Source organism: Cherax quadricarinatus, chromosome 22, assembly GCF_038502225.1.
Source record: "Cherax quadricarinatus isolate ZL_2023a chromosome 22, ASM3850222v1, whole genome shotgun sequence".
In the NCBI taxonomy this organism is placed as follows: domain Eukaryota; kingdom Metazoa; phylum Arthropoda; class Malacostraca; order Decapoda; family Parastacidae; genus Cherax; species Cherax quadricarinatus.
The window spans coordinates 28,228,016-28,255,510 of NC_091313.1; the positions used below are offsets into that span (position 1 = coordinate 28,228,016).

General features: G+C 39.9%; 1 protein-coding gene across 7 annotated transcripts; it reads right to left on the reverse strand.

Moving 5' to 3' along the window:
* Positions 1-291: 291 nt before the first annotated feature.
* Positions 292-26,983, reverse strand: LOC128689709 (uncharacterized). 7 transcript variants are annotated; one of them, XM_053778095.2, is made up of 6 exons: positions 26,771-26,981; positions 17,894-17,959; positions 16,511-17,575; positions 12,210-12,543; positions 2,624-2,809; positions 292-1,258 (listed from the first exon to the last, which is right to left on the reverse strand). In XM_053778095.2, the coding sequence occupies exons 3-6, from the start codon at positions 16,685-16,687 to the stop codon at positions 402-404; spliced, it is 1,554 nt and encodes a 517-aa protein (XP_053634070.2). In that variant the 5' UTR covers positions 16,688-17,575; positions 17,894-17,959; positions 26,771-26,981; the 3' UTR covers positions 292-401. The 7 variants fall into 7 exon arrangements, with proteins under 7 accessions (XP_053634070.2, XP_053634074.2, XP_053634076.2 ...); XM_053778099.2 differs by having other exon boundaries at positions 26,869-26,953; XM_053778101.2 differs by lacking the exon at positions 17,894-17,959 and having other exon boundaries at positions 16,511-17,434; positions 26,869-26,983.
* Between the last annotated feature and the right edge of the window lie 512 nt (positions 26,984-27,495).

The following is a 27,495-nucleotide window of genomic DNA, read 5'->3' on the forward strand; positions in this document are numbered from 1 at the left end:
AACGGTCCAGGACAGACCGTAACGTTTTTCACAATTCTACATTCATTTTCTGAGTTACAAATAGTTGCAGCCACTGTATTACGACTTTTTTTCCTTTACCTGCAGGCTAGCTCATAACACTATAATATAAAAGTGCAAATTATATATATATATATATATATATATATATATATATATATATATATATATATATATATATATATATATATGAATACATATATATATATATATGAATACATTATATATATATATATATATATATATATATATATATATATATATAATGTATTCATATATATATATGTATTCATATATATATATATATATATATATATATATATATATGAATACATATATATATGAATACATATATATATATATATAAAGGTTTAAAAACAACATCATTCAGGCACTAGGTTATCGAGAATGAATTTCATGTCACACACAAAGCTGTGTACTTCATTGCATGGACGCCCTATCAACTCGTATTCAAGGGATTCTTTCTGCTGGAGAAGCATACACTTCATCCTGGCTTTCCTCGTTCCCTTGCTCTCCCCTATCTCTAGTATCTCTGAGACTCCATTCTCCTGGACTATCTCGTCTCCCAGAGGCGGTCTCTCTCTGCTGGTGTTTCTGGACTGTGAGCTGGGGTCATCTAGTGGAATATCTGCCGCAGTTAAGTTTACCGGGATGGATCGCTCTTCCATATTTGAATATTCTGGGAGGATGTGGTCACTGGAGGCGTCAGGCAAAGGTGCCGGAGGCTCCACTGGCTCTTCAAGAAGGATAAAGTCAACAACAGAAGCATCACGAATGGTCTCTTTCAGGCTTTCTCCTGGGAAGCCACGAATAACAGACTTACTAAGTGTGTTCTGGTGGGGCTTCAGGAACCTACGAGGAAGGGCAATTCTTCCCTTGTTACTGAGAAAGCCTTCATCAAACATAGCGTCTTGATCGAGGAGCCTCCTGAGGCTTCCAGCAGTCCCTCTCACCTCGCGCGTGGCTCCATCGCCGTTGTCAGCCTCCAGTGCCATTGCGGGGCCTAGTATAAGGGAAAGATCATCCCCGTTGCTTTCTAGGGCGTTGCTGGACGATGCTGAGCTTATGCCTGTGCCCTGAGAAAACCCAGAACTGGGTTTCTTATCATCTTGAAGATTGCTTGGAAGCACTGGAGGCGCAGCCACATTTGCATCAACCGCCGCTGTATCGACATCATCCAGGTCGTAAGATGCTCCCAGCCACAACGATGGACCGTGAACTAGAAAAAAGAAGAGAAAATCTATGATACACATATTTTATTCTAAGATACAGGATAAGAAATCACTATAATACGCATGACAGCAGTTACACAAAAATATCATAGTGAAAACTAATACCGTGTATATGCCAGTGGGCTTTTGACCATTTGCTCATTCGTCAGGAAAATTAGCTATGTTCTAGTTCCTCCGAAGTCGTGTGTTTAAGCTCACGAAATCCCTCAGGTATTTCCATTCTGTTAATTTTAATTATGGTACTTTTGTATGAATAAAAAAATAACGACTAAGGACTTTTAACAGTAATGATACAGCTGAACAATAGTCAGAGTAATTATTATATGTGTAGAAAATAGTAAAAGCTGCGATAAGAGTGGATTAGTAATCAGTGGGGCAGTACTAGAGCACCCGTAGTGAAGTACAAGAACTAGTAGTACCAGCACATGTAGAAGTATTGAAAGCCGTACTAGTACTAGGTGGAGTAAAAAATGTGAGTAATAACGTGAGTCGTATCGTTCTGACAATTATCGTTGTTTAGACAATGTGGAATTATTGGCCTCTTGATTTTCCTTCTGTACCAAAGAACCGTGTTTTATTTTTAACTCTTGAAGTTAGGGCCTAAGAGCTGTTATCCTACCTCGGCTGTCATCTCACCTCAGCTGTCATCCTACCTCAGCTGCCATCCACAATAATCATTCATTACCCAGGTATGTACCTATTTACTGCTGTGTAAACATGAGCTGAAGGTGTATATACCCACATCTACACCCGCCTATAAGATTATTCCTGTCTCTTTCGGATGTGAATCTTTTATACAGAATTCCGTCCTTTTCGTCAGGTCCTCTGCATCTCTCTTCATCAGCATCATCCCTTCATATCACTTCCCTAAAACGCTCCCTCTTCCCCATCTCTAAAGTAGAACCCAATCGCACAAACTAACCTTTAACAAAATAATAATCATTTAAAAATCATCATACATGGATAAAACATCCATCATCAGATAAAAAAAAAATGTCCATTAGATTGATAATAAAAGTTCCCGAAAATATCACCGAGGAAGCGCAAAGTGGAAAGTACCGGAATAGAGTGACACCAAAACTTTTCGTGAATATAAGGCAAAGGACTGACATGCTGCAACGAGAAGGAGGAGGAAGAGGAGGCAAGATGCATTGCAAATATCATAGAGTATGGCGCAGCCGACAAGTGATTTAAATCAAAAGACACAGCAAAAGAAAACCTTTATTTGTACGAAGTTTCCCCTACAAAATCTTCATCTGGTGAAAACGTCCCACCGTTTTTTAACCACAATGAAGAAGTCATGTTTAACGCCAACATCTAGTGTAAATATTGCGCTAGAGAGAGACACTCACTGTAGGTTTGGTGTAGGAAGGTCTTGAGGGGCACGATGTCCTTAGGCTCCGCGAGGTCCCATCCCAGTTGCTGGCATCGGTGGTGTGCAGACGTCCAGTTGCGCTGGGACTCGAAGGAGAAGTAGAGGCACTGGTCACCGATCCTCTGTGCCTCCATACCCTGACCCACCTCCGGACACGAGGGCACTGCAAGCATAAATAACCACCTCGGAGTATGTTACCTGCTACCAAACAAGCTAGAATTATTATAACTATTAGTTTTATTATTACTATTATTATAAATAAAATTGGAAAACTCTTTAGACAGCGTTTCGGTTCGTTCTGGACCATTATCAGCTAGCGAAATGGCAATGGTCTGGGAAGGACCGAAACGTCATTTACAGAATTATCTCCAGTTTGTAGGTTTTGGTAATTTGTAGAGTGCTGCTGGTTTGGTTGTAGCAGGAGGATGTAAAGCAGACAGGTGTGTGTGAAGAAGACACATGAACGAAAATCAACCCTTGATTTAGATAATGTTTCACTCTCGAGAGACATTAAGATATATACACCGAGAGATCTATGGAGAGAGGGATTAAAGTATTCTTGAGATTAAATTATTTTTGACTGGTGGTGAACAAGTGATATGAAGCCTAAATTAAATTTGTGTAGTCGACTGACTTTAAACCCAGTTAATCAACCAATGAACCATCTAAGAAGAGCTCTATCACGATTCGCTAGAGCTCTGCATAGTTAAACAGTGTCCACATAGAGGCATGTTTACCTGCTGGTGTCTTTCTCGACAAGGTTAAAACTCTAAAACAATGATTGAATCGTGTTGATTCTTATCTTTTATCATTTCTTAGAGCTTTTTCCCCGTTGTTTATCTCGTTTTCCGATTTGGTAATGAAGGCTTGCACGATGAACTCTGGTCTCGCTCTCCGTTATCTAGAGAGACCATCTAGATTTTAATACACTCGCTGCCGTTGATTATGCGTGAAGACATCTAGTATTCGCTTATCTTTAATCTATACTGTGCCACTCCACTCTCAAAAAATATGCAGAATCCTTATTTACATTTAAGTGCTAGACCCGAAGGAGGTCATATAGAGACTGGAGTAAGGAAGGTAATCAGGCTTAATCCAAAGAGAGGGTAGGGTAGCTCCAGTTCCTTCGATCCAGAGCACTTCAACAGAGCCAATGCAGGTTAAGGGATACTTTTTAACAATTTAGTAATGATAATCTGTCCTTTCTCAGTAATAACTGACAATGTATTACCTATTCCTTGTAACTATCTTCCAATTTAAATAAAATATTAAGATTTTTAATAAAAAAAAACTTACTGCATAGAGCTTTATTTTCCTCTATAATAAAAAAATGACTGCTTATAGTTTCATTTTCCTCCTTAATAAAACTATTGACAATTTATAGCATTAATCCCCTATTTAATATAAAAAACTGATTGCGTATAGTATTGAATTCCTTTTTAATAAAAAGATTTACTATATATGTTTTCTTTCTCATAAAAAATACTACTAATATTACCTCTCACTTAAAAAAAAGACTTAACACTTACTTAGACACTAGGTATATCTTCAGCCCAAAAAAAAAAAAAAATATACCCCATAATAATAAACCTTCCTCTTTAAAAAGGGAGAAATATATGCAATTTGTAATATTATTCACATGTTATGGCAATTATAAAATCTTGCTCTGCATAATAACTTTTCTTCACAATTTTCCATGTAATGTTATTCACTTTGAAATATTCGTCTATTCTAAGCATCACTTCAGATACGCGTTTTTTCAGTCACTAAATTAATCTTTCAATATATAGAAATGATAACACAAAAATGAACTTAGACACATAACCATTACTTTTAATAAAAATTTAAAAAAAAATAGAAAATAAAGGGAAGTACAGTTAGAAATTTTAATCCTTAAATTATCAATGCCTGCACTCTAAAGGAGGGGTTTGGGATATTGGCAGTTTGGGATATTGGCAGTTTTGGAGAGGTGCCCAGAATACTGTTGTATTCTGGGCACCTCTGCAAAAACAGTGATTATGTGTGAGTGTGGTAAAAGTGTTGAATGACGCTGAAAGTATTTTCTTTTTTGGGGATTTTCTTTCTCTTTGGAACACCCTGCCTCGGTGGGAGACGGCCGACTTGTTGAAAAAAAAATATATATATATATATATATATATATATATATATATATATATATATATATATATATATATATATATATATATATATATATATATATATATATATATATATATATATATATATATATATATATATATATTTATTTATAGACAGAATAATAATAGCATAAAAATTATTAAATTTGGGGAAACTCGTCATCTCATGGCCCGGAGAATTTCAAGTTTATCTGAACAAAAATGGTGTTAAGTCTCTTATATTCTGTCTACGTCAGATTACGCCAAGTTAAAACTTAATTCCCTTTCGTCGTCAATAATCCTATTAAGGTAACTTGGGCCTCACTCGAGACTTGTGTATGTATCAGGTGTTGGTAGGGAGGCCATTATTATCATTATTAATTATTATTTATTATCATTATTTTTATTATTATTATTGTTGTTATAATAATCATTTTATTATTATTATTAATTGCTATCATTAGTCATTTTATAATAATAATTAGTAGTAGTAGTAGTACTATTATACTTCCAAGGACTTGGAAAAACGGAAAAGATGGGGCCTATTATGTTAACTCATGGAAGGAGAGGCGTATCGCCAATCCTCGAATCAATCATATAAAATTAAAAAAAATTCTGTGGTAAAATAATCTATATAATGAAAAAAATCATCAACCATGTAAATTATAATCCGTAGCCCAAAATTATAAACGTGCAGAATTATCATCACTCGCGTAAAAATTAGTATTGCTGATGAAAAATGATCTTATATACAATTAATTTTGTTTAATTTTGTTTAAATATAAAACGCTAGTTACTCATGCAAAAATTATTCTCTTTCTTGTACAAAAATTATCAGCATAATGCCAACTGGTAATGACTAACGCACATTTATATAATCATTGGTGGAAAAATTATCACGCCAACTTTTCCATCGTAAACTAATAATCACGAACTCCAGAATATCATCATTCAATCAAAATTATCATTAGTAATGTAGAATTATCATCAACCATTTATAATTATCATTACTGATGTTAAATAATCATCATCCATTCAAAATTATCATTAGTATTGTAAAATTATTGTTACTAATGAAAAATGATCATCACTCAAAATCGCAAGTTTTACCTATTCGGCACGACATACACACACACACACACACACACACACACACACACACACACACACACACACACACACACACACACACAAACCTGAGAATAGCGTTCCTATACCTTAATAAGGAATCGTTCAAGACACTGTACACTGTGTATGTTAGGCCCATACTGGAGTATGCAGCACCAGTCTGGAACCCACACCTGGTCAAGCACGTCAAGAAGTTAGAGAAAGTACAAAGGTTTGCAACAAGGCTAGTCCCAGAGCTCAAGGGAATGTCGTACGAGGAAAGGTTAAGGGAAATCGGACTGACGACACTGGAGGACAGAAGGGTCAGGGGAGACATGATAACGACATACAAGATACTGCGGGGAATAGACAAGGTGGACAGAGATAGGATGTTCCAGAGAGGGGACACGGACAAGGGGTCACAACTGGAAGCTGAAGACTCAGACGAGTCACAGGGACGTTAGGAAGTATTTCTTCAGTCATAGAGTTGTCAGCAAGTGGAATAGCCTAGCAAGTGAAGTAGTGGAGGCAGGAACCATACATAGTTTTAAGAAGAGGTATGACAAAGCTCAGGAAGCAGAGAGAGAGAGAGGACCCAGTAGTGATCAGTGAAGAGGCGGGGCCAGGAGCTGAGTCTCGACCCCTGCAACCACAATTAGGTGAGTACATATATATATATATATATATATATATATATATATATATATATATATATATATATATATATATATATATATATGTTATACCCTTGCATTTATATAAACTTTATAGTGTACGAGCTATTGTGGCCAACTATTGGCAGACACCAGACTTTACGAGATGAGGCAGGTGTGGGTGAGGACCCAGGTACACGAGGTGAAGAAAAAAGAGGTACATATGTGTCAGATCTTGATTGGGACGAAGGAAATATTCCATACACGTAAAAAAAAAAAAACTCTCATGCTATTTTAACTTAAAATATAAAATAAAAATGATATCCCGTATTTTCTATGACGTAGATTGCACGATTCATAATTTTTTTTTTTTTTACGTGAATATCAAATTGGCAGCTGACAAGATGGATTCTTGGATCGGATTCTGACTGATCCTTCGCCTTGATGCCGGTGAAAGGACCTTTGATTCGAGGCGTCAGAGTTCCCCCCCCTCCCCCTCTCCTCCGAATCAGATCTTCATCGACTCCCATTCTCTCTAGGCGCTGTATGGCCCTTACGGGCTTAGTGCTTCCCTGTGATTATGTTTATCACCATCAAGAATGTCCTCCTCTTCCTCATCAGAATAATTATAATAATAATAATAATAATAATAATAATAATAATAATAATTAGAAAAAATATTAATATAAAAATTATCCACATGGATTGCACTGTCTTGGTAACATTGTAACCTTGCAAACTGAGAGTGCTCCTCTCAAGCACTACAAAGAGTCATTCAAGATCCATATACCAGATCTGTGGATCAAAAAAAAAAAAAAAAAAAAAAAGTAGAACTAGCTTTCAATGAGACAACGTTTCGCTCTAGTCATGGATTCACAAAGCTCGACTCGGATCGAAGAGTTGTCCCAGTACGAGATTAGGGAACAAATCCGGTCACAAGACAGTTGAGAGGTGAGTCTCAGGAGCTGAACCTTCACATCGAAGGATCAATAAGTAACTGTCAGTGTATTTTGTAAGCATTTCCCAGTTTTCAAACCAGATCCCTGTGATACAGACCTCCCGTTTTTTTTTTTTTAATCTCAGAAGAAGGTATTTTCGTCCTTTATAGCAGCGTACTGAGTGAGAGGCGGGTGTGAGGGTGAGTTCACTGACCGTATTACCCAGGCGGTAGTTTGCACATTACCATTACCTTCGTAGAAATTTGCATTGCCGTAATAATTTAGAGCAAGCAAGACGTTTTAGCACTCGTGAATATACGGTAAATTTGACCCAAAACATCCTTTTTTTTAATATGAGGGAATTCCTGTGTTAACTTGCATCGTGCCGAGAGGAGACTTGAAGTACTCAATTATTATTATAATCAAAAAGAAGCGCTAAGCCACAAGGGCTATACAGCTTGAAGTACTCAAACTACTTGAGGCGTCATTGTGATCTTGGCTGTGACTGAACCAACCCGAATATCATAGGCTTTCTCTCTCTCTCTCTCTCTTCTGGAATATCGGTACGACTGTAAATCTTTTGGTGATCTGTAGTGTTTCTATTTAGGAAAGAAATTTTGTTAGGAAATTGTAATGTATAATGTTGAAAATGGTGTAAAATACACACAAATTGATGAATATGACACATTTGAAAGGTTGGTCGACTGATTACATCATCTTCATATTACTGCCACACCTGCTGCCTCTGTATTTGACTAAAGAAGCCTACTGTGTAGGCGAAAATTTTCAATAATAAAGATACGTAACTGTTGCACATGTGTCTTGCTCGATATACGTAACTTTTAGGAGTTTCGTTTTAATGAAATGGGTTTTAAAAAATCTATAATATTTTTTACGAAGTGTTTGTGGTTTCTTCTTAATTTTAAAATTGTGTTATACTTGTGTAGCCTAACCACTCATGATGTATACACACAGTGATGTATTTCTCTCGGCGTATATATGCTGAGAGCGGTGCAAAGGCTACTGGAAGCCTTAATGACTCTGGTGTAGTCAAAAGGCTTTAAACCCCATTAACCGACAACCATTCCCCTCAGGCGTTTTCATTATTAAGTCCAAGGAATAATAATAGTGAAGCAATAGTGAAGGGAAATGTCACTGAGATATCAAATAAATATTTAAAAGATTACCTCGATAAATAATGCCATCATTTACGTAAATGAGAAAATATACTGAAAGTCAGAATTTATAAAACGACTTCAGCCAATTCTTCAGAAAAGCCACGAGTGGAGAACGAGGAGGATTTGTTCACAGCTGGCCGACCATGTGGGGGGTCACAGCCGGCCCACCATGTGGGTTTACAGCTGGTCGACCATGGGGATGGTAGTAAAAGATTTTATGTCTGTTTTTAGACAGCAATCTGAGCTCTTCATCCCCTTTTTTATGAGCTACAGCAGTAGCTGCCAATATTGTGGGGGGGAGGAATTGCGTATTGACCCCCAAGTTGTAGAAACAGTCTTTTGTTGACAATGTTTTCTCAGGTTAGAGAAATGACTCGATTAAACTCAACAATGAGTGAAACTTAGTACCAATGAAATCTTTTTCAGCCATATATATATATTCGTCTTTATCCCCTTGAAGTGTTTCTATGGCTGTAAAAAAAAAGAAACATCAGAAAGAGACCTTAGAAAGACGTTTCGCTTACGTGAGACTGCATCGCTCAATAAAGTCGTACCAATAAAGGTCTCCTTTGGCTGTGTCCTTGAATTAGTTGTCAGCGACGCTATACTTCAACCACTGTTGTCATGGCTGTTTCTTGCAGTCATAGCGCTGAGGCATGAAAGTGTGTAACAGTGGAGGACTGAATCTCTGAATTCAGACAAGGGGCGCGGAGAATGTCTCGACCCAGCCATAACTTATGGGAAAGCACTGATTTCACAACACAGTTGTTTATATCAGACTGCTAGGCAATGCAACCGAGGCAGGCAAATCGGGTAGCTTGTGAGGCAGACAAGGACGTAAGTAGAGATGCACTGGTGTGAGTAAGAACTGCCTTCATGGGCCTTGAGGCCTACTCCAGCCCTCTTCTCTTTCTTGTTACTGGGTAAAAACTTGACATTCAATTCTGCTAAAATCTGTGCTCAACTGGTTGGCCTGCGTATGGTTTCTTGCAGTCTCCTGTGGTAGCAGTTGTGGTGTTGGAAATAATTAAAACATTAGTTATTTTTGTTGCAGTGGTATTATTCATAGATTAAATGGCATTTCGGTCTGTCCTACACCATTATCTGATCGGTTCAAGACGAACCGAAGCATAATCTATGTTTCATTTCCAATTTGTGGGTGAGTTGTGAATTGTTGTTGCAGAGATATTGTGAATTTTATTCTTTGTGGGGGTAGTACTGGTGATGGGAATAGCAGTACTAGTGGGAATAATAAAAATAGTAATAGCAGCAGCAGTAGTAGTATTAGTGGTTGTGGTATCTGTAATAGCATATGTAGTAATAGTGGTAGTGGGACTGGTGGTTAATAGCTGTGCTGGTAGTACTGGTAGTGCTTGTGGCTATATATGTTATTGTTGTAACACGGGTAGAACTGATAGCTGATGGCAGCAGTGCTGGTAGAACTGATGGCAGCAGTGCTGGTAGAACTGATGGCAGCAGTGCTGGTAGAACTGATGGCAGCAGTGCTGGTAGAACTGATGGCAGCAGTGCTGGTAGAACTGATGGCAGCAGTGCTGGTAGAACTGATGGCAGCAGTGCTGGTAGAACTGATGGCAGCAGTGCTGGTAGAACTGATGGCAGCAGTGCTGGTAGAACTCATAGCAGTGCTGGTAGAACTGATGGCAGCAGTGCTGGTAGAACTGATGATAGCAGTGCTGGTAGAACTGATGGTAGCAGTGCTGGTAGAACTGATGGCAGCAGTGCTGGTAGAACTGATAGCAGTGCTGGTAGAACTGATGGCAGCAGTGCTGGTAGAACTGATGATAGCAGTGCTGGTAGAACTGATGGCAGTTCTAACAGAAGTGTAATAACATAATGCTCATTTATGTTTCATTCTATAAGTAATATATGTACATACTGAAGATGCATTACAAATTTACAAGCTTTGATGGCAAAAATAATTATAAAAAATATCAAATATTAGTTTTTCTCTGAAAGGGAGTTGTTGCAATGGATGTTTCAGGGTGTTGAAGTATTCTGTACCACCACCAGACGCCTAGGATAAATGTGAATTTTCAGTGAGGAGTCCCGTAGCTCGATCGCTAGCGCACTTTCCTCACATAGTGTGGTCTGGGGTTCGGTCCCGGGTACGGCTGGAAAAACATTAGGATGTGGGTCGCATCCTGAGACAAAGTTGACCTTATTTGCCCGAAATGTTCTCCATAACAAGGGGCTTCTATGTCACTGATGTCAGGCCTGTATATCTTGTATATGTACTTGTAGAAATAAAGATATTATTTGAGGTCTGTGTTGTAGCGAGTCTTACGTTGCCTTCTCGCATTGTATTGCTCTCATGGGAACCCTTTCGATTAATTGATACCCAGTCTATGACTCAGTGGCTTCATTCCTTTTCTAACCCATCCCACCTCTTCCTCTCCCTTCCTTCCTCCCTCCTACCTCCATGAAAATAATTAGTTACTTCTCATCTGCCTCGTTCTCCTCATTCTGCTCTCTCTCTCTCCTTTCTTCCCTCCCTTTCCACTCTTTTTTTTCCTTGTATGTGGTGAAGTATTTTAGTGTGTGATGGTATGTTATCAAGTGATGGCAAAGATAAAGTGTATTTGCAGAGGAACAAGATGGGTTTAAGAAAGGATGGGGATGATTGGCTCTAGTGTTTGTACAGAAGCACGTAAACGAGCGGCAGCTAGATCATGTGGAGAAGGTATCTGTTACACTTAGATAATTGGAAAACGCATGAAGCAGAGCGGATTGGGAAGTGATGTGGTTTGTGTTGCAGATTCATAGTATATATAAATATATACAGCTAAGACTTTTTTTTTTCGGAGAGGCTCGAGTTTCAGTGTGTAGGAAAGAAATTGAACATATTCCAGTTGAAGTGAGCCTTATGTTGAAGTGTGATGTCGAGGTGGATATTTAATCTCTCTCTACGTTCGGTTGTAAAGGAAAGGAGGGCTCATTTTTCAAGGGATGATGTAGTCTTAAAAGATGATGAATCTGGCATAAAGTCGAGGATGACAGCATTGCTGATAACCGTGTGGGTTCTAGCCCCCACGGGACCTGTGTGGTTAGAACCCATGGCGAGTGGGTCATAAAACGCCAGGCCAGTGCTTATCCCCCAATCCCTCCCCACCTCCTTTCCCCTGTTCCGTGGTTTGCAATCGTGTTATTACGAATTCGTGAATCGAGATTTTATAGTTAAAAAAATCTGGTTTAAGAGTATGGAAAAAATGTATACCAGATACAGTCGAAAATAAACACAGAAGCAAAAACAGGGATCAGTTAATAGACTTGTTTTAAATGAAAGGTTGACGGTCAGTTTAGAAAGTAGGAAGATGGAGAATGTGAATATAATTAAATATTTAAGAGTAAATGTTTGCTGATGGGTTTATGAAATTTAGTTTGAATCACAGAGTAATAAATTGTCTGGAATGCTGAGGAATGTGTGTAACGATATTACTAAACAATTTCCATTTAAAATTATTAGTATTAAACAGACTGAGATACACTACCAGGTTTTAATTTAACCAAAGATATGAAATTAAAACCCACCTTTCCTTGGGAGGTCATCGATGCCGTCACTCTGTGGAGGAAGGTCCTTCCTTCTCCCTCCATTCTTCTTAAGACGAAGAACCTCAGCAGCCAGCGTTGACAGTTTAGCCTCATAGTCTCGAAACAACTTTTCTATCTTGGCTTCAAACTCCGCTACGCTTTTCCTCATCTCCGGGATTGTCTTGATCTCCTCCTCCAAGGTGGGAATTTTGGCACGTAACTGCAAAACCTCGGCCTCCAGCCTCACCTCTGTCTCGGTCTTCTTGCTGAGTGTCTCCTCCAGCAGAGCCACCCGCTCGTACAGGGCCGTGTGCCTCTCCTGCGTCTCCAGCACCTGCAGCCGGGGATATGTATGGTGAGGATGGGCAATTGATAGATGCAATAAATAAACCTTTAGTGGTGAGATAAATTACGGTTGACACACTCCACATAGTTTTCGCGTCATTTAAGTGTAGACTACTACTATCACTAATACTAATAATAAAAATATTAATGATAGAATAATACTAGTAATAATAAACAGACTTCTATGGCTGCAGGATCCGAGAAAGTATTTTTTATAACATACAACCTCGTCCCTCTGAACGTCCGCACGCGCAAGGAGCCCAGGACATGTATCTCAGAATCCTTAATGAAAAGAGGCAACTGCAGCTCGACTCTTTGAAGACTTGTGAGCTACAACTCAACTCTCTAGATCAAGAAGTTGAAGATCAAATTCAAGAGGCCTATGATTTTTTAGACGAACAACCTCGAGAAACCTAGTTTCTGTAGCATAACACCTTCAAAAGACCTAACAACTGTAGTTCAATACCTGCGAGAGACAAAGGAGTTTATCAATACCTCTCAAAGAGGCCCGGGAGCTACAGCCAAACCTATTCAAACACAACAAATATGACAGCAATCACTCTCCAGGATTGAGGAAGAGATTTATTCCAGTTGAGTTGTTTTAATTAACTCGCCAAAGAGACTGATGTGTAGGGAGGAGGAGGAGGAGTAACCTTCAAAGAGGGTGCATTGATGCTGGTAAAGTGCTCTTGATACGAAGAATTGGAACTACAACCTTCTTCTCTGAATGAAACCTTGACCACCTTATATTTCAAGGCTCTCCACTTTCACCAGCAGGTTCAGAGCTTCCCCATCAATACAATAGTTATAATAATGAAGGGTGTCACTGTTATGACAAAAATCACCTTGACTGCTGTGCCAAGAGACAGTAGGACACACCAGCATTAAGAGTTTAAAGCCTATCAGAAGAAACATTCTCAAGCATGGAAACCACTTAATCAATTTATGAAAAAGAGGCAAAGTGTGACTTACTTTGCCCAATGAGCAATGTGAACCCTTTTGTTTATGTGAAACACGCCAGAGCTGAAAGTCTGAAGCTAATCAGAAGAGCCGTTCTCCAGTTATCACTTGGAAACCAATAATTTCATATTTTTCAACCTTTCAAGGAAGGTGCCTTGATGGTGATCAAGGCTCGTGTTCCAGAGAATTTAAATGAATGGCTATGAGAAAACAGCTGGCGGTTAAAAGCCCCTTTCAGCTAGGACGACCTTTTAATATTAAGATGTTCCACCCACTGAGGACTTGTCAGTATATGGAGGTGAGTGCTGCTGGGACAGGTCAGGTGTTGCTAGAACTGGTCAGGTGTTGCTGGAATGGGTCAGGCGTTGCTGGGACAGGTCAGGCGTTGCTGGGACAGGTCAGGTGTTGCTGGGACAGGTCAGGTGTTGCTGGGACAGGTCAGGTGTTGCTGGGACAGGTCAGGTGTTGCTAGAACTTGTCAGGTTCTGCTGGAATAGGTCAGATGTTGCTGAAAAAGGTCAAGTGCTGCTGGAACAAGTCAGGTGTTGCTGGAATAAAAACCCTATCGGTGTTCATTATGTCTGAAGGTCTTCATTATTATTATATTTATGGGGAAGCACTAAACCACAGGGGTCATATAGTGCCTGGGAGGCATTTAAATTCCATCTAATGAGGGGGAGGGCAAGTTCAGTACGTTGGATTAAGAGCCCCTCACTGGCATCAAAGAACCTCCCTAGAGGGGTGAAGGTCTTCGGAAATACTGTTACTAATAAAGTACGTGGAAGCTCACAGAGATAACATATCAGTGGCCAGGTAATCTAAGGTCAGAATCAGGAAAACTAGAGTAAATAAAACCCTCGAGAGTTCATACAGGAGAAAAACAAAGAGTGCTCAGAGTGGCTAAATGCCCTCCCGGGAGGAAATCAATAATAAAGCATATGCGAGTTCACACAGGAAAGAAACCCTGTCAGTGTTTGGAGCACCTCTGTGCCCTTTATCTCAAGAGAAATCGGCAAAAATAAAACATCTATGAGTTCATATAGGAAAGGCACGGTATAAGCGTTTGTGTGTCGAGATATTTGCAATAAAATCAACGCTGATGAAAAGCCATTGAAACACTTCTCACACTGAGAGTTTCTCTCCATTACGATAATGGAGAGAAACTTTCAGTGTGAGAAGTGTCTCAAGGGCTTTTCAGAAAAAAATCTACAGAAATAAAACATTTAGGTCGTACCGGAGGAAAACCATATAGGTGTTCCCACTTCCTAATAATCATTAAAGAAAACACTAATAAATTACTTGGAAGTGTTTTTTTTATAGAAGAAAAACCATACAATTTCTTTTTTTAAGAATATCCAGAGACAGTTTTGAAAAGTCATTGTTATTAAGCATTTGGGAATTCATAAAGGGGGGATAAACCTCATCCGGGTTCAGAGAGCCTAAAGATCTTCTCAAAAAACAGAGCAGCACTAATATATTACCTAAGAATTTCTGCAGGAGGGAAACCATGTCGATGCTCAGTATATCTAAAGAAAATAATAGTATAAAAAAAAATGAGACCTCATCCTGGAAATACACCATTTAAGTGTTGAGCTCGTCAAGAACACAATTTATGAACCATCAAGCCTCACAAAATGCATTAAAGTTCACAAAAGAGAGAAGTCAAATTGCTCAGCATGTCTAAATGATTTTTTTTTCTCAAAAGAATCTTAAAAATTCACAACAATTATTATTATTATTGATTTATTTACCTGGGTGTACAATTGCATAATCCTGAAAGGAAATGCCAGCAGTGTTCGACTTTTTTCTTCCAATTAGGATTCTGTTCAAACACTGGAGATGACCACTCCCACGAGCTCTCTTAGGGCGGGGATGTTGCCAGAGCCAGAGCTTGCTACCACCTACAGCTCACAAGACTGCCACTCCCACGAGCCCCCCTGGGGCGAGGCGGATGGCAAACCAGAGGCCTAGCTTGTCCCTACGAGCCCCGTGAGGGCGGGGAATGTGGCTAGGCCTGGGGACAGTTGGTCCCGAAGCTGAGGACAACAATAACTGGAGAATATCTCTCACGTTTTCAAAAATACCCCCCTACCCCCCAAAAAAATTGCATTTCTTATTTAGATGAAGGATCCAGTGGTTATGGCGACGAATTACCAATATTTTAAAACTGAAGTAGCGAGGCGTCCGATGGTTACTGTGTCAAAATTGCGATTTTTTTTACATTGAAAATAGAAGGCCTCTTTCCCATGCGATTACCAGAGAGGATTAGGATAGTACTGACACTTTGGATGCCGGTGTTTCCTACCTAGAGGAAGCTCTGGATTCTTAATGAAGTATATACGTGTTAAATTGACCCTTTGAGGGCCTTAACTGTACAATGATGATTTTTAAGAGGGAACTCATCTGAAACACAGGGGACTAAGGGAGGTCTCATTGTACGGTGATAGTTTTAAGGATCGGGATGCACCTGTTTAGTATGTTGGGTAAAATTACACAAGTGCAACAAATGTGACGTTTTATTGTGGTAACGTTTCGCTCTCCAGGAGCTTTATCAAGCCGCGGCTTGGTAAAGCTCCTGGAGAGCGAAACGTTGCCACAATAAAATGTCACATTAGTTGCACTTGTGTACTTTTACCTAACATACTGTCAGTAATTCTACCAACATTTATACAACCTGTGTAGTAGCATATCTAAATGAAAATTTAACGTACATGTTCCATGACAAGCTTAAGGGAGATTTACCTGAACGATAGTGGGTTTAAAGGGAATTTACGTATTCCATTGCCCGCAAGGGAGGGTCCTGGACGCTGGTGAGGGGCTCTTGATCTAGGGAATTGGATCTGTGCTCCAATTCCCTGAATTAAGCCTGAATACTTTCTATCCTCCCCCCACAGGCGCTGTATAATCCCTACAGTTTAGCGCTTCCCATAATAACCTGTTCCATAATGGAATTAAAGGAGCACTCGTGCCATAATGAGTTTAAAGGAGTGACTCACCTGCACCATGCGGTTGAGAACATCCACTACTGTGGCGCCAGCACCTTGTCCCTCTGCTTCAGGGACAAAGAGTGACGAGGTTAAAGGCGTGGCACTGAAGAAACACGCCCACACCCACGCCCACTTCCACATTTTGACGCTGAATACACGCCTCGTTGGCTGTTCAAAAATTAACATCCTTTTCAAGTTCCTGAAAGCGTATTATGCAGTTTTAATAATATAGTATATCCTCTGTGGCCTGGTGGACGGGACTGCGTGGTGTTGCTACCATAATGCGTAGCTGAGTTCTCTCTTCACCTATGTAAATTTAAAGTGTTTATCACTCAGAATTAAAAATTTCAAATATTTCAGTAGCTGTTTAATATTCTAATATTTCAGTAACTGGATAATATTTTAATATGCTACTTTTGTTGTCCAGTATAACTTGTGGCTTTGGGTCATGTTAGTAGCAGCATTAATTTACCACACGGCTTATAGAGTTTATTTTTATATGAGAATACAGAATGTTTTCATAGCTGTACGTGCCACTTTGGATTACCCATTGTGTTTAGATCGACACTGGCACATCAGTTCATTTGCTTAATACAGGGTATCATATGTGGTTCCCCCACGTTTCACTGCTTGCTTTTAGTTGGTATTTTCAGTTCTACTGCTCACGTTTCCTTTGTGTTGTTACGTTACATGACATAATATTTTTGGTACCATCTCGTTATCTTTGTATTGTCATCTTTTTCGTATACCATCACATTTTCTTCGTCCCATCACGTTTTCTTTGCGCCATTACATTTTAATTTTCAAAGACATTTTCTTTGCACAGTCGCGGTTTCGTCGCAGCGTCACGTTTTCTTCGTAGACTAGAAACTGATATTCACTAATTTCCACTGCTATCAGTTTTAGGCTCAATTGTTTTTTTCTCTAATGGTGCTGAAATTTACGAACATTCACTTTTCCATTAAAAAAGTCTTCAATATCTGTATTTATTCCTTACTCATTATTAAATACAATAATTAAGTTTAGATATTTCCGTCGTTTTCTATGAATTTTCTACCACAAACTAATATTTTCCTGGAAATGAAGAAAAGTCACTGAATTAGTATGTAGAAATGTGAAAAAAAAATTGCAAAATTATCTTAGTGGTTAGACTATGTTAATTTATTTGCATTTTTGAAATCCTGGACAAAAATACCTCATTAGAGATAACGTAACAAGTGTTATATTACTGGACGGAATGGAGGTTTATTTCATGCGTAGTGCCAGCGTAATGTAAATGAGTGATGAATATAGTTCATTAAGTTGCTGGGTAACTAGAGAAGGTTAAAGTAAACATTATAAATCAAGAAACGGATATGTACACCTAGAGTGTTCTTACCCATTTGTTCTTACCTACTTGTGATTACAGGGGTCGAGTCACAGCTTCTGGCTCTGTCTCTCGGCTGGTCTCTACTGTGTCTATTTCAGTGCATATACGTGGAGAATATGGTTTAAATTATTAATCAAAGATTACGGTACCGAAGTAAATGTCTGAGTGGATTGTGGCTAGGTTGCGTAATGGCATTTCAAGTCTACTACACGATGGGCATTTAAGGCTGCATGTAACCTATTAACCGACAGACAAGAACACCTTCATCCCAGTGTATATACACTGACATAAACCTCTCGGGGTATATGTCCTGTACTGTGGATTGCACCTAACTGGCTCTAGTGTAGTCTGTGGTAATTTGTTATTATCAAGTCTGATGTGACTCTCATTACAAAAATTTTCACGCTCCCTTACCTGTAATTTTTATACCATTGAGATTATCGTCATCAGAGGTAGTGATCCGTGGGTGTTTTGGGGGCTTTAAATCCTACCTCCGGTAGCCAAAGGATGCTTAACTAGCAATGGATCCTAATTTGAAAAGTGTCAGAAACGCTTGTCCTGTTTCCTGACTAATAAGCCACCAAAACCACAGATACCACCACCACTAACACCAACACCACTAACACCAACACCACTAACACCAACACCACTAACACCAACACCACCAATACCAACACCACCAATACCAACACCACCAATACCAACACCACCAATACCAACACCACTAACACCAACACCACTACTACTAACACCACTAACACCACTAACACCAATACCAACACCACCAATACCAACACTACCAACACTACCAACACCACTAACACCACCAACACCACTAACACCAACACCACCAACACCACTAACACCAACACCACCAACACCAACACCACCAATACCAACACCACTAACACCAACACCACCAACACCACCACCAACACCACTAACACCACTAACACCAACACCACCAACACCAACACCACCAACACCACTAACACCAACACCACCAACACCACTAACACCAACACCACTACCACCAACACCACCAACACCAACACCGCAGTTATCCCGAACATAACCCACACCTACAAAATAAATTAATCCTGGATATATTCAAATGCCTCTCTCAGCAACCTCCTTCAGGTTGAGGTTAAGCAAAACTCTTCAGGAAACATTGCAAAGGCTTCAGGCTGAGTTTTTTTTTTTTCTCTCTTTAAAACTTTTAAAAGTATAAAACATTTCCAGTGACATGGAGCTACAAGTCGTGACCATTTACATAAATTTAAAAGTTTGACATGCAGCAGCACAAAGGATTTGATGCCTCGATCCCAGGACAAAAGAGCCAAGCAGAGCTGAGGTAACATGTTGGGTGGAAGAGAAAGACACGCAGACACAGGTCAAGCACAAGGAGGCAGAACGAAAATTCTGTAGACACTCGGACGAACCACAAACTGAGAGACATAAGGATATAAGTGTGTATGAATGTATGTCTCTCTCAATGGAAATAAGTCACTCTGACTTTTTTGGGTTATCCTAGGTTCTCTACACGTATGCTGCTATGTATGATAATCTATGTAACTGTATTTATGTATACCTGAATAAACTTTCTCTGTCTCCCTGTCTCTCTCTCTCTCTCTCTCTCTCTCTCTCTCTCTCTCTCTCTCTCTCTCTCTCTCTCTCTCTCTCTCCTATTCGTAGCGAAGTCGATAAATGTTATACTAGGACCTCAGTGGAAATAAGTCACTTTGACTTTTTTGAGTTATCCTAGGTAATTTACACGAATGTTGCTGTGTATGAAAAGTGAACTTATGTGCACCTGTACCTAGATACTTACTTATAACATGGAAAACAAAGAAATATGTAATAACCACGAACTGGAAATGTTAGTCCCTTAATATACCCGAAAAACACCTTCGTTGGATTCTAGTTTGTTATCACACATGTACCTAAGGCTATCATGATTATACTCTAGAGGCAACGTATGTGGCTCTTCCTACGTGGGACTGGCATAAACTAATGTTTTCCCTTCATTAGGGTCACATGCATTTGCACTACCGACCTTGCCTCCCACCCTTCCAGGGTAATGAGTTCTCATTACTACCTCTCCCACCTGCTTTTTCTTTTCGTTTCCCTTTCCTTGCCTCTATTCCTCCTTTCCTCCGGGTAGATGACAGGCGCGCACGTCCCTGCCTCTTTCCCCTCCAGGGGATGAGAGGCCACTGGCGTCCCTTTCTCTTTTCCCTGTAGGGGGATGAGAGATCACGGGCGTCTCTTCTTGCTTCCCTCCCTTCCTTCCATTACGTCAGAGGACTGAAAGGCTGATGGCGTCTTTTCCTCGCTCCCTCCCAGGGGGATGAAAGGTCACTGGCGCTCATGGTGTGTTGTGGGAGTGATGGTGAAGGAAGTGACACAGACCATCACAGGCAGGCCAGGCAGGCCAGGCAGGCCAGGCAGGCCAGGCAGGCCAGGCAGACCAGGCAGGCCAGGCATTCACCTGGTTATCTTATCAAGGCAAATACCGTCGAGTGTTCAGGCGCCACGACCTCCCCATCCTCCGTTGTTGTTGATCCAGATGCTGCTATTGGTACTGCTGTGGCTGCTGCTGCTCTTGATCCGGCTGTGGCTGATACTGCTGGTGTGCCTGTTGCTGATGCTGCTGTGACTGCTATTGCCGATGTTTTGCTGCAGTGTGGTATTTTGTTTAACAGGACCTTCAGTGGAGCTGTGGCTTATTTTACTGAGTCCTAGCTAGCCTTCCAGTCTATTCTATAAAAACGAAGAGCTGTTGTTGCGGCTGCCACTACTGTTGCTGGTGCTGTCGGTATTTCTCCCGCTGCTGCTGCTGAAGATTTTGTTGCTCCAGCCTTCCTTGCTCCTACTGCTGTTGGTGCTATTTCATTTTCCTTCGAATCTGATGAATAAGACCCAAATGCAGCACAATCTTTACTGTCGACTATGAAGTTATCTAAGAGTCCCACATGTGTCTCAATCATCAATGCGTCTATACTGTGATACTTTCAATTTACTTACTGGGCTTCTTGTTTTTTGTGGTATTATTGCTGCCTTAAATTTTACGTCTGTTTAAGATGTGTTGTCTGTTTCGTGCAGCAGTGTTTAGTTGATGATGCACACAAACTTGTACGGAATATCCTACTTGATTTTCCTATATGCATTATCACGAGAGCCATGTCAAGAGATAAACAGACGTCCTTGCCGCCTGCAGAGTTACTTGATGCTAATGATTTGGGTCTGAGTATGCTGTTTAGTTACGTGCCCAGCGTCTCAGTGTTTGAGGTGCGTGTCTCAGGCCGCCCCGACAGCGAAGTCCATGCGCACCTCACCGTAAAAAACATAAGTGGCATCACACACTACGTAATGATTTGTCACGGTTTCCATACTTACTGGTGCAGTAGTAAAAATAGCTTTAGTCCTGGAACTAAGGATTATGTTTGGTCTCCAAGTGAAATGTAGTTTTAAATTCTTTAAAGAGAATCTATCTTAGTTCAGCCTACATATATTTAGTTCCACTTACATATCAGTAGAAATTTATTAATCTAGTGAACCTCAGACTGATATTAATGGAGTTATTGCAACAAGGAATTTTATCTCGTTTGAAAGGCTATCGTTGCTCTATAAGCTAAATTCACAAGCTTTCTTGGGGTGGCCCGGTGGCCTGGTGGCTAAAGCTCCCGCTTCACACACGGAGGGCCCGGGTTCGATTCCCGGCGGGTGGAAACATTTCGACACGTTTCCTTACACCTGTTGTCCTGTTCACCTAGCAGCAAATAGGTACCTGGGTGTTAGTCGACTGGTGTGGGTCACATCCTGGGGGACAAGATTAAGGACCCCAATGGAAATAAGTTAGACAGTCCTCGATGACGCACTGACTTTCTTGGGTTATCCTGGGTGGCTAACCCTCCGGGGTTAAAGATCCGAACGAAATCTTATCTTATCTTATCTTCTAAAATTAAAAGTGCCTTTTTTTTTTTGAGTGTCACCTAAATACTCACACCCTCCCCACCCCTGCCACCTATTTGTGAAACGTCTAAATATAGTTATTCAAATTTCTTAGAAAGCCTGGATGACCACACTCAAAATATATATTGCTTTACGTAAAGTTTGCCGAGGTGGAGTTAGTTGCTAGTTAGTGTTTATTGCAACATAATTGGCATTCCTAAAACATGCAGTTATGTTTAAATGTTTTACCTGCGGGTAAATGTTTTTCCTGCAGGGTAAATATTTTAGCTGAGAGGTAATATTTTACTAGTTGCGTAAATGTTCAGGTGTAATTAAAAGGAAAAAGATTAGCCGTATACAAAACTGTAGAGTCGAGTATATACACTGAAAGGTGTGTATCAGTCAGTATATACACTGAAAGGTGTGTATCAGTCAGTATATACACTGAAAGGTGTGTATCAGTCAGTATATACACTGAAAGGTGTGTATCAGTCAGTATATACACTGAAAGGTGTGTATCAGTCAGTATATACACTGAAAGGTGTGTATCAGTCAGTATATACACTGAAAGGTGTGCATCAGTCAGTATATACACTGAAAGGTGTGCATCAGTCAGTATATACACTGAAAGGTGTGTATCAGTCAGTATATACACTGAAAGGTGTGTATCAGTCAGTATATACACTGAAAGGTGTGTATCAGTCAGTATATACACTGAAAGGTGTGTATCAGTCAGTATATACACTGAAAGGTGTGTATCAGTCAGTATATACACTGAAAGGTGTGTATCAGTCAGTATATACACTGAAAGGTGTGTATCAGTCAGTATATACACTGAAAGGTGTGTATCAGTCAGTATATACACTGAAAGGTGTGTATCAGTCAGTATATACACTGAAAGGTGTGTATCAGTCAGTATATACACTGAAAGGTGTGTATCAGTCAGTATATACACTGAAAGGTGTGTATCAGTCAGTATATACACTGAAAGGTGTGTATCAGTCAGTATATACACTGAAAGGTGTGTATCAGTCAGTATATACACTGAAAGGTGTGCATCAGTCAGTATATACACTGAAAGGTGTGCATCAGTCAGTATATACACTGAAAGGTGTGCATCAGTCAGTATATACACTGAAAGGTGTGCATCAGTCAGTATATACACTGAAAGGTGTGCATCAGTCAGTATATACACTGAAAGGTGTGCATCAGTCAGTATATACACTGAAAGGTGTGCATCAGTCAGTATATACACTGAAAGGTGTGCATCAGTCAGTATATACACTGAAAGGTGTGCATCAGTCAGTATATACACTGAAAGGTGTGCATCAGTCAGTATATACACTGAAAGGTGTGCATCAGTCAGTATATACGCTGAAAGGTGTGCATCAGTCAGTATATACGCTGAAAGGTGTGCATCAGTCAGTATATACGCTGAAAGGTGTGCATCAGTCAGTATATATGCTGAAAGGTGTGCATCAGTCAGTATATACGCTGAAAGGTGTGCATCAGTCAGTATATACGCTGAAAGGTGTGCATCAGTCAGTATATACGCTGAAAGGTGTGTATCAGTCAGTATATACGCTGAAAGGTGTGTATCAGTCAGTATATACGCTGAAAGGTGTGTATCAGTCAGTATATACGCTGAAAGGTGTGTATCAGTCAGTATATACACTGAAAGGTGTGTATCAGTCAGTATATACACTGAAAGGTGTGTATCAGTCAGTATATACACTGAAAGGTGTGTATCAGTCAGTATATACACTGAAAGGTGTGTATCAGTCAGTATATACACTGAAAGGTGTGTATCAGTCAGTATATACACTGAAAGGTGTGTATCAGTCAGTATATACACTGAAAGGTGTGTATCAGTCAGTATATACACTGAAAGGTGTGTATCAGTCAGTATATACACTGAAAGGTGTGTATCAGTCAGTATATACACTGAAAGGTGTGTACAGTCAGTATATACACTGAAAGGTGTGTGTCAGTCAGTATATACACTGAAAGGTGTGTGTCAGTCAGTATATACACTGAAAAGTGTGTGTCAGTCAGTATATACACTGAAAGGTGTATATCAGTCAGTATATACACTGAAAGGTGTGTATCAGTCAGTATATACACTGAAAAATGTGTATGTCAGTATATACACTGAAAAATGTGTATATGTCAGTATATACACTGAAAAATGTGTATCAGTCAGTATATACACATTAAATGTGTGTATCAGTCAGTATATACACTAAAAGGTGTGTATCAGTCAGTATATACACTGAAAGGTGTGTATCAGTCAGTATATACACTGAAAAATGTGTATCAGTCAGTATATACACTGAAAAATGTGTATGTCAGTATATACACTGAAAGATGTGTATCAATCAGTATATACACTGAAGGGTGTACATGAGTCAGTATATACACTGAAAGGTGTGTATCATTCAGCATATACACTGAGAGTTTATATTGATAGTTTGTGTTTCAAGCTTATCAACTACACGAGGGTCATTGAGGCTGCAGGTACACCCGTACACTACCAGTCAGGGATTGTTAAATCCCTGATATAGTCACATTTTAGCAATCAGTGTAAATATTTTAAGAATTATGAAATTTATTTAGACCTTAACTTGGCACCACGTTCAAATTTACGTAATGCGTCCTAATCTTAGCTCTCTTAAGTGGTGGCGTTGTTTGTCACACGCTTCCAAGATTAATTATGAGCGGGGCCAGGAGCTATGAATCGACCCCTGCAACCACAACTAGGTGAGTATAGTTTCCTTATGAGGAGAGGTTGGCCAGAGAGGGCAACACGTCAACAATAGGAGAGGATTATAATAATCATTATTATAATCATGGGTAGGGCTAAACCCGTAGGATTATACAGCGCACGTAGGGGGTGGGGGTGGAAGGTATTCAGGCTCAATTCAGGGAACCGGAGCACAGATCCAATTCCCTAGATCAAGAGCCCCTCACCAGCGTCAAGGAACCTTCCTTGAGGGGCAATAGTAGACGAAGTCATGGTGGTGGTATGCTATTTATCAGAAGCGTAATCAACTCAGAGGAGCTTCTAGTCGTATTGGCCGAAACCTACCACTGGCTTTTGGGGAATTCAAGATCACGATGAGACGGACCTTAATCACACAGAAAAAATAAGGCCGTTCTATCGAGCTAGTGTCCCAGGATATGGGAAGTCTCAAGGTCCATTACGTTGTGCATCTCCACAGCGGAGACAGAAGGCACTTGACTTAGTACCTAAGTGAGTGTTGTGATGATCGTACTATGATTAGTGGGACGGGGTGAAGCTGCTCTTTATTACTCGCGATAAAGATTGCTCAATGTTTACTCTCTCTTCCTTCAAGTGTTGCGTAGCATATCAGGTCTATGGCACGTGGGTCACATTGTTATTATTATTATTTTATTATTTTTACTGTTTTATTATCATTATTATTCATTGGGAAGCACTGAAGTCATAAGGGCATACAGCGCCTACGGGACGTAATCATATTTGATCTGAGGGAAAAGTTTAAAGCTCCAATTCCTTGGATCACGAGCCCTTTACCATCACATAGGCACCATCCTTAAAGGATTCTGTGAAATTATCATATTCTGACCCATCTTGAGATAGTCACAGCAAATATCATATTCATAACCGCGTCACTTTCCCTCTAGCCTCATAATAGTTGCATCATTTACATCATATACACCATATTATCATATTCACAACATCTCATCATAGCTTCATTGTATTCGCCTCCCAGCTATTTTACGCTAATTATACTCATTTTAGAATCTTATTCACCGTAGCATTATATTCACTAAGGCTTCATAATCTCTAAGGTGTCATATTCATTACATTATCGCATTCATCATAAGTCATTATGGGGCATGGATAGTAAAGATCAGATTCCCATGTTGACAGCTTGGTGCGCCAGGCTGTTGCTGTTAGCGTTTCCCCTCCCAGGCCACCACGTTCTGGGCTATCTGACACATTTTGCAAGTGACTGTGAAGTTTCCTCTTGGAAACTTCTATTTTTGGGGGGAAGGAATCAATCATAGTTTCTCTTGTTTACTTTTGTTCACATGTGGTAAATGCAAAATTTAAATTTTAGCTTTGCATTTTGCATGAATTATAACATCAAAACTACACACACACACACACACACACACACACACACACACACACACACACACACACACACACACACACACACACACACATACACTCAATGCTCGCCTGGCAAATCTGAGAATGGCTTTCAGGAATCTCAACAGAGTCATTCCGTGTACTTTATACACTGTGCTGTATGTCAGGTCCACCTTAGAGTACGCAGCACCGGAATGGAACCCACACCTGAGAAAGCATCTAACCAAATTGGAGAGAAAATGCACAAGTATGCAATGAGACTATTCCTTAGCTAAAGAAACTGAACTTAACGACCCTGGAGGACTGAAGAACCAAGGGAGACAGGGACACAGGTGAAACATAGACATATATGAATCATGGGGATATAGGGATGGTCGGGAAGTGAAATAATCTATATGAAGAAGTCACGGAGGCAGACTCTATACACAGTTTTAAGGTTAGGTACGGTATGGTCCACGAAGCTAGGAGAGAGTGACTCTGGCAAGTTGGTAGGCTGAGCCAGGGGCTGGAGGTAGGTGAGCACACATAAATACCTCAGGAGATTGTTCAAGTGTCACTTGCTATGGTTTAAGACAAATTAGTTCGAAACTCTCATATGTGAATTTTTTTTTTAACGCCTCGAAAATTTTTATTCTTGAACACGCATTTCTTAACTTTTTTGGCAAGTGTTTCTTTCTTTAGACACTCGGATAATCACGTATGAAAACGATAAAAGAAGAAAAAGATAAAACGAACTGTTTTGGAAATCCTTATCTCTACAGATTCTTATCCGTACAGCACCTAGACAAGCCTATAATGTACTTACGGTAAGATAAAAATATTCATAAACATATATTTCACCGCGCACTTGCACAGTAAGTGACAATTTACAACAATATCTTAACACTGAAAAAATGAAAGCACTTCAGTGTTCCAGCGCAACAGGCAAGAGAAAAATGGTTGAGTTGAGACGGTCCCCCCAGCACTGTCGCATGCCTGGCTCTCTCCCCGTACACAACGCGGTAGATACTGAGCCAAGTGAGGCTGTGAGCGTTGCACCGCCTCTCAACACCAATAAGATCTTATCTCTCTCACACTTGAGCTATCTTATCTCAGCTCAGGAGTACAGGAGACGCTCAACCCTTGGCTCACGTACACCCCCAGCATGTTAGTTTTCCTTTGCTTTATTCCCCTTTTATCTTTCCTATCATTCATCTGTTCAAGTTTCTATTTGCGATTAAAAACTGAGCTCACCTAATGTGACCTGCAACCTATTGTGTGGGATATTTACTGGCCCAATCCTGGCCAATTTTGCTTTACAGAATAATTTGAAAATTATTAACGCAGATTTTACTGAGATATATAGACGATGACTTTTCCGTTTGTCCGAAGTCACATAATTTTCATGATGTGATGTGCCACAAAAATCAAACAAACACTATTGGAAATAGAAGGTTATGGTCCTTACCTTGGTTAAAAGTATCTGTAACATTGTCTGTTTCCCAAGTGCTGTGTGTGTGTGTGTGTGTGTGTGCGCGCGCGCGCGCGCGC

What these genes read in the sequence shown, in the direction of transcription:
- LOC128689709 (XM_053778101.2), bottom strand. Translation starts at nt 16,687, where the DNA reads ATGTTAATTTTTGAACAGCCAACGAGGCGTGTATTCAGCGTCAAAATG. An exon ending in CGATGACCTCCCAAGGAAAG is followed by an intron (nt 2,810 to 12,209) that starts GTGGGTTTTAAT and finishes TTATGCTTGCAG; the next exon opens with TGCCCTCGTGTCCGGAGGTG. An exon ending in CTTCCTACACCAAACCTACA is followed by an intron (nt 1,259 to 2,623) that starts GTGAGTGTCTCT and finishes TCTTTTTTCTAG; the next exon opens with TTCACGGTCCATCGTTGTGG.